Here is a 12,041-nt window from a genome sequence, read left to right as displayed (position 1 = left end):
AGCTCCTGATTTATCCCTCCACCTTGTGTTTCCTCTTTGGTAACATAAGATTTTTTTTCCATATCTGTAAGACTGTTTTGTAAATAAGTTCATTAAGCTTTATTATATAAAAAATATAAAGGAATGATGGCTAGCTTTAATATATTATTAAATAAGTTTTTAAAAACTTAGTCATCTGACTGGTTCACTAGCCAAACAATGAATTTCTGAAGTATATACCATTTATTAACAGGTGTTTTAAAATTTAAGTTTAATTACTGAATTAATCCAAATCTCCTGAGAATCAAAATTCCCCTAAAATAGACATCTATTTTCATCCTTCCCATCAGAGGTCTACCTGTCTTTTAAAAAGGCCATGTCTATCATTGGCAAAAAGAGAAGCAGTATCAGTTTTTAACGTGTAACAGTTAGTAGCTGAGTAAATAAGGAGAAATATAGTCTGGTCTCTCCCCCACACACCTGAAGACTGTGTGCAGTGAATGCATATATGTCTTTCCATTCCTAGCAATCATTGACCTAAGCAGAAACTTAAAAGCTTCATATCTACACCACCAATATGACCACAGGTGGATATCTGATTCCTCCCTAGCTGGCCAGAAATACAGCAATTGTCACAAAAAGGATGTTAGATTCACCTTTAGTCAGCTGTTAGATTGAATCAGTATCTTTCATAACTTTCATCAGGACATCCTAAAAATGGATTAAAACCAGGATGTAACAGGCCCAAATTCTTCTCATGTGGTTTAGATCTTGAGTCATTGAAATTTGATTTTAAGCAACCCTTAGCCACTCCCTGGGGCCTAATGAAAAAGTTAAATCAACAGTGGATATGCTGATATCACAAAAATACCAAATGGACAAACCTATAAAGAGTAATTCACAAAGAATAGCATCCTGGTGTTATCATTACTTTTCTTAAATTTAATTTTTTTAAAATAATATCAGGGGAAAGGTAATGCAATGCAGAGTGAATCTAAACTCCCCCACAGTGTTGGGTTACTGCTGCTGTGGTCATTGCTAGATTTGAGTGGGTTTTCCCTAACCGGAACTGAAAAGGAAGCTGGATGGACCATCAGGGACATTGCCTTTTACCACTTCAGCATCCTCTTCCCATTGAATCTCACCAACTGGGTGAGATGCCCCTGAAAAGTAGTAAGAGTGAATTTCCTTAGGGCTTTCCTTGTGTCTCAAATGGTAAAGAATCAGCCTGCAATGCAAGAGATCCAGGTTCATTCCTGGGTTGGGAAATGCCCCTGGGGAAGGGAATGGCAACCCACTCCAGTATTCTTGCCAGGAAAATTCAAGGAGCCTGGCAAGGCCACAGTCCACAGGGTTGCAAAGAGTTAGACATGACTGAGCACACACACGTGAAGTGCAGTAAGCCAGACAAATATCATCTGATATCGCTTATACATGAAATCTAAAAAAATGATACAAATGAAATGATACACAAAACAGAAATAGACCTGCAGACATAGAACACAAATTTATGGTTACCAAAAGGGAAAGGAGAGGAGAGAGATAAATTAGAGAGAGTTTGCCATTAATGTATATATAAATATATATGTTATATATAAAATATATAAAAATATATAAAATATATATGTTTTATATAAACCTATATAAAAATATGTTTTTATATAAACCTATATAAAAATATGTTTTTATATAAACCTATATAAAAATATGTTTTATATAAACCTATATAAAAATATGTTTTTATATAAACCTATATAAAAATATGTTTTTATATAAACCTATATAAAAATATGTTTTTATATAAACCTATATAAAAATAGATAACCAACAAGAACCTGTCTAGCACAGGGAGATATATTAATAATTCCTATTCCTCTAGCACAGGAAATATAATATATATAGAGATATATAATAATCTATAAAGGAAAAGAACCTAAAAAAATGTGTGTTTATATATATATATTCTTATAGATATAATGTGAATCACTTTACTATACACCTGAAACTAATACAACACTGTAAAATTAACTATATTTCAATTAAAAAAAACCTTCTTACAGAGAGGGAGTTAGTACTTGCTCATTAGTCTTGGTGCATCTTTGGATTGCTAATTAGGCAAGAGAATAATTATAAGGTCTAGAAAGAATTGGATTCTTCCACTAAATGATTTCCTTATTTTCTGGCAGCACAGATATAGTCTTGTCATCATCTTAATAGAGGACTAGTCTGTATTCAGATAGGAACCCAAACAGGAACTGTTCCATTATGTCATGAATGAAATATTTTTCTAACTCTTTTTGTCAAAAACTTCCTTGAAATAAATCATCCACAGCAAAGAAAATACATTCTGGGATAATGCCACCCACACAGCAACACATAGGTGTTTCTGCTATAATGTGATATGTCTCTGAACACTTCACACTCTGCAAAACATACACTAAATGGCAAGATTCATGGGGCAAAGAGGACCAGCCATTCAAAAATCTTTGGAACTGTAGCCACAACTCTATCAAGAAAAAATTAGTAGCACCAGGAACAATACTGTGGCTCCCCTGGCAAACAACTCCCATGAAACTGGAGTTTGCCGCAGCAAGGATTTAAATGCTCAGGAATGATAGAGACTATGGATGGCAACCCCTTCATGAAGCAGAACAGGTGTAGGAGGTAAGGTGGACACATCAAGACAGGGTCATGGGCCTGGGGAAGAAGGATCCTGCGGGCAAGTTCACTTATTTAATTTTCTTATGATAAAGCCAAGAGGTTCTCTGCCAGTATGACATCAAAGTTGAACTTTTTTTTTTTTTCTTTCCTACTGATGGCTATACTTGTGTTCCTGCTGTTCCTCTTCCCTTGCTTGGGCAAAGTTGTATATAAATTATATTTACATCATTCCTCTGTTGACCAATAGTGTCTGAGCTATGCATTACAGAAGCTTAGTAGACTGCTGGTTATAATAGCTTTTCCTGGTTATAAGTGTAATTCACCCCTGTAAGGAACTTGGAAAATATAGAAAGGTACATAAAATAAAATATCAGATTATAAGAAATTACTACCATTTAACAAATGACTATGATATATTTCCTTTTGGTCTTTTGTCTATACATATATTGTTATTAGGTTATAATATAAATATAAATTTACATGTATCCTTTACATTTTATACTATACATACGTCCCACTTTGTTAAATAAATGTCAGAAATTTTAACCATAATTTATTTAACAAAACCTCTGCTTTGGAATGATGAGATTGTTTCACATTGTGGTAATAAACACTGTTACACAAAATGATGACACTCTCTTCTATCACTTCCTTAGGCTAGATTGCTAAGTAGGAAATTACTGGATGTCTTAGTTCATCAGGGCTGCTATAGCAAAAATACCGCAGACTGGATGGATGGCTTAAACAATGAATTAGTTCTCACAGTTATGGAGCCTGGGAAGTCAGTGTTAAGGCACTGGCAGATTCAATGTCTGGGGAGAGCTCACTTCTGGCTCACAACTATCTCACATGGCAGAAGGGTGGAGGGAGTTTTCCGTTCTCTTTCATAAGAGCACTAATCCCATTCATTGGGTCTCCACCCACATGAGTTATTTACTTCCAAAGGCCCCCCCTCCAAATGCCATCACACTGGGGATTAAGTTTCAACATACAAGTTTGTGGGGCAACACAAGCATTTGCCCTACAGCACTGAGTCCAAATACAATGCAAGAAACATAGATGCTTCTTTTGAACATAGTTAAGAGTAAACTTTTATTTTCTGTGTTTTTTAAACGTAAGGACTTTAATACAAGAAGGAAAATAGCCAACAGTAAGCGTGATATTGGGGCCCTTCTTTGTTATGGGTATATTGTTGATCAGAATGGGAGCATGTGAACAAATCTTCTTTTCTCACAACTTTAAACACCTGTGTGGTTAAGTATCTCATTCACTACATCCTGGATCATCAGCAGGTCTAGTACTGGGAATATCTGAACCATGCATCCAGGTTAAACCAAGCTTCAGAAAATCAGCGTCATGCTTACTTACCCCTTAAGTCAAGTGAAGTCACTCAGTCGTGTCCGACTCTTTGTGACCTTGTGGACTGTAGCCCGCCAGGCCCCTCTGTCCATGAGATTCTCCAGGCAAGAATACTGAAGTGAGTTGCCATTTCCTTCTCCAGGGGATCTTCCCAACCCAGGGATCAAACCCGGGCCTCCTGCATTGCAGGCAGACGCTTTATCCTCTGAGCCACCAAAGATGGCTCAGACTTACCTCTTTACCTCAGTCTAATTCTGCTCTGAATATTTCCTGTTGTTCTCTCATGCTCTTTCATGCCTCCCTCTTGGCTGTCTTATCCTTGGCTCACTATCCCCAGAGAGGACTCCACTGTAAGGTTAACACTAAACATGCCCCTAGTTCAAGTCGCTCTCTCTGTGACATCCAAACTTACCGTGGAGCATCTGAGGGAAGTTGGAAGAAGGGAGAAGTCACAGTCCTCTGAGACCTGCCCTTCCAATTCTGAGGTCCTCTGGGCATAAATACATACACAATTGTTAAAACTGCAGGCTTTGGAAGTGGGAATGTCTGGATCTGAGTCCCAGCTCTGCCTTCCTGGGCAAGGCGTAGCCTCAGGAGTTCACAGTGGTTGAGTGTCTGAAGCAGCAGTGTAACAATTGTCGGATTGGTTTTTTAAATTTATTTATTTGTCTAATTGGAAGATAATTACTTTACAATGTGGTGACGGTTTTTGCCACACATCAGCATGAATTGGCTGCAGGTATACGTGTGTCTCCCCCATCCTGAACCCCCTCCCTCCTCTCTCCCCACCCCATCCCTCTGGGTTGTCCCGGGGCACTGGCTTTGGATGCCCTGCTTGAGGCATGGAACCTGCACTGGGCATCCATTTTACATATGATAATATATATGTTTCAATGCTATTCTGATTGGTTTTAAAAGAATGTGTAGCTTAAAATCCTATTTTGAGAGGGAATGTAAAGACAGAATTTGACTGGTTCACTGGTTCCAATTAAGTGAAAATACACTAGGATTCAATCCAGAGGATTTTACTTCTTTCCACTGCAGTTTCTAAGTAAACTAAACTAATGGGAATTTTGAAGGAACTGCTTCTGTCAAATCTTTGGACATTTATGGGAAAAAAACAAGTGAAAGCAATAAAACAGAGGCAGATATATGTACCGAAGTTCTTTCCAGCAACCGTTAAACCAGTGTCATGGAGAGCTTCACAGAAGGCAAGAAAGGGCTACTTCCAGTTTTTAGATTATTTTTTAAGTTAACCATAACTCAAAAGCGATATCTCTTCCTCTTTTCAGCCAGCATATGTCCCAAGAAAGCTAATCCCAGTAACAATCATCAAGCAAGGTAATTTGCATGTCTGCTCTGGATATATGCTTAGAACTATTTTAATATGCTTTTTAAACTGAGATAATTAAACATAACACATATTTTTTTAAAAAATTTATGCTTAGTTTTTTGAAAAATAATTGCACTAGTAAATTAGAAGTTAACAGATAATTTTGACTCTACAAATAGGCCAAGTCTTGGCAAGGCATATTGGTTGAGCATCTGGAGAAAGAACATCCCTAACAAGTATTAAATTTTAAAAAACCAATTAAATATATGTGGCTTTCTTCAGGATTAACATCGTTTAGATGTAGGAAGTCATTAATAGGATATTTTGGATTAATGAAGTGATAACTATGATTTAGAGCTCTCTTTAAGGACTGTAAAGAAATCCAGGTTTCAAGAGTTATGTCTTATTTCAGCATCTAGTCATTTTTGTTTTGACTTTCAGTCTTTCAAATTTTTTAAGATTCAATTATTTCCAGAAGGTTTTGTGGTGGAAGAGATCGGGCACTTAAAACACTAATTCATTTTTAACAAAACACAATGCCTTAAGTGTATTTTCAAAATGGGGTCAGTTAGTATTGGACTTTAAGTCTTTGCTTTAAGGATATACATTTTCTAATTCATTTTATTTACTGAGTGTGTCATTGCCTCATTTTGTGCAAGTTATTATACTTGGGTAGGCTGCAGGGAGTGGAGCTGAGAAAGGAAATTTTAAGCTAATTAGAATGGAACATTTTCTCTACTTAAAGGCATAGGTGTTAGGATGTGCCTTCTAGCTCTTTTGTTGGTTGTGTAGCCAGCCCAGTGAGTTCCTTTCTATTAATTAAAAAAGGATCAGATTTCTCCAGTGCAGATGGCTTTACGTTGTTAGCTTCATTCTGCTTCTTGACTGATTTTTGTTTGTTTGTTTGTTTGTTTGTTTGTTTCCATTCACACTATTATCTTTTGGTCTTTCAACAGTGATTCAGAATGTTACACACAGGGCCTCAACTAAATCTCCAGATAAGACCCCCTATGGAGGAACAATAGTGGGTGAGTCTGTCTTGAAATCTACATCTACATTAAGCAAATCAGACTCTTGTTTTGATAACAAGGCTGTTATAGAATTTTGCACTGTGTGCAGGTCTGTTAAATTGATGTTGGTTCATTTCCTTTCATTGTTTAGCATTCTGGCTTGTGTCCATTCCAGGCTAGGATCCCGCAGTGTTATGGAAACAACTCCAGACTGTACCTATTGGCTCCCCTCCTACCTGCCTACCTGTTGAAGTTGTGAGAGAGTTTTTGTCATATTGAATAACTCTTTTAAAAGTTATTATTGGTAACAGTGTTTTTAAACTTAAGGAGCCATTCTACAATTTTTAAGTCTGTGGATTAAGTCACATTATTTTGGTTGTTCAGTTCTGAATATGAAAAAAGATTATGTTTAAAACTTACTATCATATTTTTTCCCAGATTTTTAAACTTTGGGTTGAAATTGACAAAGTAAATTAAGCTCTAAGCATTATGGTTCCAATGCTCTGAGCTTTGTTTCAGGATGCATTTTCTTTTATTACATCTGTTTTCTTGCAGTCCACCTTGTTATCCCAGGCCTTAATGAAACCACCGTAAAACTTCCCACTTCCATAATGTTCGAGATTTCAGAGGCAATCAAGACACAGTTAGGTAAGCAGCCAAGATTTATATGTGAACTTTGCAGTGACGATATTAGCACTGATATTCCTAGGATGTCCAAGGGATCTAGCCAATGAGCTCTTTGGAGATCTCGAAGGGAAAAGTAAGGGACAAGCATGTACATGTGAATAGCAATAAAAGACTATACAACTGCTGTGGAAAATGGCTTATGTCCATTCCTCAAAAAATTAAAAATTAAATTACCATGAAAGAAAGGGAAAGTGTTAGTCGCTCAGTTTTGTCTGACTCTTTGAGACCCCATGGACAGTAACCCGCCAGGTTCCTCTGTCCATAGAATTCTCCAGGCAAGAATAGTGGAGTGGGTAGTCATTCCCTTCTCCAGGGGCTCTTTCTGATCCAGGGATTGAACGTGAACCTGGGTCTCCGACATTGCAGGCTTTACCATCTGAGCATCAAGGATCAAACTACCTGACCCAGCAATTTCACTTCTGGTTATACAACCAAAAGGATTGGGAGCAGTCTTAAAAAGATATTTGTACATTCATTATATTTGCACAGCAGCATTATTCACAATAGCTAAAATGTGGAAAAAATTCAAGTGTCCATCAACAGATGAATGGATAAGCAAAATGTGGTGTGTATATGTATGTATGTGTGTGTATATATGTGTGTATATATGTGTGTATATATGTGTATATATGTGTGTATATATGTGTGTATATATGTGTGTATATATGTGTGTATATACACATATATACATATATGGATATATGTATATATGTGTATATATGTGTGTATATATGTGTGTGTATATGTGTGTATATATGTGTGTATATATGTGTGTATATATGGATATGTGTATATATGTGTGTATATACACATATATACATATATATGGATATATGTATATATGTGTATATATGTGTGTATATATGTGTGTATATATGTGTGTATATATGTGTATATATGTGTGTATATATATGTGTATATATATGGATATGTGTATATATGTGTATATATACACATATATACATATATATGGATATGTGTATATATGTGTATTTATGTGTATATATGTGTGTATATATGTGTATATATGTGTGTGTATATGTGTGTATATATATACATATATATGGATATGTGTATATGTGTGTATATATGTGTGTATATATGTGTGTGTATAATGGATAAGCAAAATGTGGTGTGTATATGTATGTATGTGTGTGTATATGTGTGTGTATATATGTGTGTATATATGTGTATATATGTGTGTATGTATGTGTGTATATATGTGTGTACACACACATACACACCATGGATAATTATTCAGTCTTAAAAGGGAAGGAAATTCTGACATTTACTATAGTATAAATGGATCTTGGGAATATGATGCTAAGTGATTAGAAGTCACAAAAGACAAAAGACTGTTATTTGAGATACCTTATTTGAGATACCTAGAGTAGAGAGATTCATAGAGACAGAGAGTAGAATGGTGGCTTCCAGAGACTGGAGGAGGAGAAGAATGAGGAATTAATGTTTAATGGTGCAGAGTTTCAGTGTTACAAGATAAGGAGAGTTCTGGACATGGATGGTGATGATAGTTGTACAACATTGCAAATGTATTTAATACTGTTGAACTGTATACTTGAAAAATGGTTAAGATTTTTGTTATGTATCTTTCACCATAATGAAAAAATTGGAAAAAGAAGTAAAGAGTAGACAGGATGGAATGTTGGAGGTATTCAAATAAATCACATTCTATAGGGAAATAGTTACTTTATATTTTTGAAGGAAGAGTGAATATTGATCCAATTATCCAAAATATATACATTTATATAGTAAATTATATTTATCATACTGTACTATCAAGGGACCGCTAGATATTTTCAATGGGAACTGAGGTAAAGTTCAGGTTTGTTTGAATTATTATTTACTTGAGATTGATACTGTTTCCTACTTCTAGAAAGAACCTGAGGGTTTCCCAGGTGGCACTATTGGTAAAGAACCTGCCTGTCAATCCAGGAGATGTATAACATGCATGTTTGATCCCTGGATCGGGAAGATCCCCTGGTGAAGGGCATGGCAACTCACTCCGATATATTTGCCTGGAGAATCCCATGGACAGAGGAGCCCCCTAAGTGGGCTACAGTCCATAGGGTTGCAGAGTTGGACACAACTCATATGACTTAACACACACACACACAGATAAAACCTGATATGCTTTTAGTGTTTAAAAAACATAAAACAAAAAAACAGCAAAACTCCTTTAAAGGGCACCCAGGAAATAGTTGGAGCGGCCAGTGGGCTAAGCTAGTTGCTGCATTTGAGTATCACATTGGTCTGAATTCTCTCTATAGCAGAGGATCTCAACCCTGATGAAACATGAGAAGCTCTGGTGGGTTTGTTACACTGCTGGGACTCGCCATACTTCATCAAGGTTAAGATCCTCTGCTATGGAGAGAATTCAGACCAATGATTCAGTTGTTTCTGGGGTGACACCTGAGAATTTGCATTTCTGCCTAGTACCCAGGTGATACTGATGCTGCTGGTCTGGAAACCACAATTTGAGAACCTCTAAAGTCTCTGGAAAATATGTCTCTGGTAAATGTCCTGGGCCACTGATAAATATGGAGGACTATGGCATGATGTAGTAGAAACTGAATAAGATTTTAAAATGTAGAATATTCTCCTTGAACTACCTAAGAACTTTAACACTTGTTATAATTGAATCTTCACATATTACGAGTTTGAAACAGGTCCAAGCCCCTGTTTAGTAACGTTTCATCAGCAAATGTTTAGTAAAGATTACTTGATGCCAGAACTACAAGTGACAGGGGAGGGGACATAATGGTGATTTACACAGACATGGTATCTACCCATGCAGGGACCTCAGACTTAATTTCTGCTCCCTCACTAGAGGTTTGACCTGTTCACTTATTTGATGTGAGGCAATCAGACTGTAACAGTTTTCAAAGGCAGACTCTTAAGTTCTCCTTAGCTATAATTTGAGAATTTCCTGGTAGAAAGAGGATCAAAGCCTTAAGTGAGTAGAGAGGATTAATCGGAGGACTATTACTCTTATAATTTTAGAAAATTTTTCAGAATTGATGCATAACCATTTTATTAAGACGTAAATATATTTGCCAATAGATCTTTGTGGTTTTGTGCAGTCCTTACATTTTTACTGTAAAAATATTCATATCTGTTAGTCTTATGGTGAGTTACTTAGAAGAATGTAGACGAGCAATTCTAGGCTTCCTTTCTTTAATTTGTACATCAGACTTGATCACCTCCTGATTAGCTATAAAACCTGAGACTCAACTCCACATCCTCACAAATGCTGTGCTAAAGCCAAGAGGATTCCAAAATAAATTCCCTCAGTGAACCTGTATTTAGAACCAGAGCTCAGGACTCTGGCACTCACCAGTTCTCTGCCCAGAGCCTATGTACTTAGCCCTGTGCCTGGGAAAGATTTGTTTAGAAGGAAAAGAAAAGGAAGGAGCTGACTGATTTCTTACTGATTCAGCCCCTAACCTGTTCATCAAAATACAAAAATCAGGATTTGTGAAGGAGACTGAAAGTGAACAGAATTTTTTCCCAGACTACTGCTGTCATTTTTGAACTGGGAGGTATTTTAGTTCTTAGTTTTGATAATATCTATCTCCTAATTTTTTTTTTTTGCAAATTTCCACCTGCTACCTTAATATCAATTTAGTATTTTGTTTTCTCTGATTTAGAGAATTAAATATTTGATTCTTTGGTTTGCTTTGTTTTTTTTTTTTTTAATATAAATTTATTTATTTTAATTGGAGGCTAATTACTTTACAATATTTATTGGTTTTGCCACACATCAACATGAATCCACCATGGGTGTACATGTGTTCCCTATCCTGAACCCCCCCTCCCACCTCCCTCCTCATACCATCCCTCTGGGTCATCCCAGTGCACCAGCCCCGAGCATCCGGGATCATGCATTGAAACTGGACTGGTGATTCATTTCGCATATGATATTATACATGTTTCAATGTCATTCTCCTAAATCATCCCACCTTCGCCCTCTCCCACGAAGTCCAAAAGACTGTTCTTTACATCTGTGTCTCTTTTGCTGTCTCACGTGCAGGGTTATCGTTACCATCTTTCTAAATTCCATATATATGCGTTAGTATGCTGTATTGGTGTTTTCCTTTCTGGCTTACTTCACTCTGTATAATAGGCTCCAGTTTCATCCACCTCATTAGAACTGATTCAAATGTATTCTTTTAATGGTTGAGTAATACTCCATTGTGTATATGTACCACAGCTTTCTTATCCATTCATCTGCTGATGGACATCTAGGTTGCTTCCATGTCCTGGCTATTATAAACAGTGCTGCGATGAACATTGGGGTACACATGTCTCTTTCAATTCTGGTTTCCTTGGTGTGTATGCTCAGCAGTGGGATTGCTGGGTTGTATGGCAGTTCTATTTTCAGTATTTTAAGGAATGTCCACACTGTTCTCCATAGTGGCTGTACTAGTTCGCATTCCCACCAACAGTGTAAGAGGGTTCCCTTTTCTCCACACCCTCTCCAGCATTTATTGCTTGTAGACTTTTGGATCGCAGCCATTCTGACTGGCATGAAATGGTACCTCATTGTGGTTTTGATTTGCATTTCTCTGATAATGAGTGATGTTGAGATCTTTTCATGTGTTTGTTAGCCATCTGTATGTCTTCTTTGGAGAAATGTCTGTTTAGTTCTTTGGCCCATTTTTTGATTGGGTCATTTATTTTTCTAGAGTTGAGCTGCAGGAGTTGCTTGTATGTTTTTGAGAATAGTTGTTTGTCAGTTGCTTCATTTGCTATTATTTTCTCCCATTCTGAAGGCTGTCTTTTCACCTTCTTATATTTTCCTTTGTTGTGCAGAAGCTTTTAATTTTAACTAGGTCCCATTTGTTTATTTTTGCTTTTATTTCCAATATTCTGGGAGGTGGGTCAAAGAGGATCCTGCTGTGATGTATGTCGGAGAGTGTTTTGCCTAGGTTCTCCTCTAGGAGTTTTATAGTTTCTGGTCTTACGTTTAGATCTTTAATCCATTTTGAGTT

The 12,041-nt window shown here is 36.6% G+C and overlaps 1 protein-coding gene across 1 annotated transcript in view; it reads left to right on the top strand.

Annotated features, from left to right (window-relative positions):
• ABI3BP (ABI family member 3 binding protein) overlaps positions 1-12,041 on the top strand; it is a 286,106-nt gene that overhangs the window by 127,893 nt on the left and 146,172 nt on the right. Inside the window, 3 exon segments of the mRNA XM_052643965.1 lie at positions 5,292-5,340; positions 6,289-6,360; positions 6,898-6,990. Coding sequence (XP_052499925.1) covers positions 5,292-5,340; positions 6,289-6,360; positions 6,898-6,990 — 214 coding nt within the window.

The sequence above is a fragment of the Budorcas taxicolor genome, chromosome 1 (assembly GCF_023091745.1).
Source record: "Budorcas taxicolor isolate Tak-1 chromosome 1, Takin1.1, whole genome shotgun sequence".
In the NCBI taxonomy this organism is placed as follows: Eukaryota; Metazoa; Chordata; class Mammalia; order Artiodactyla; family Bovidae; genus Budorcas; species Budorcas taxicolor.
Note: the sequence above shows the minus strand (reverse complement) of the source record. Positions and strands in the feature narration are given on the sequence as shown.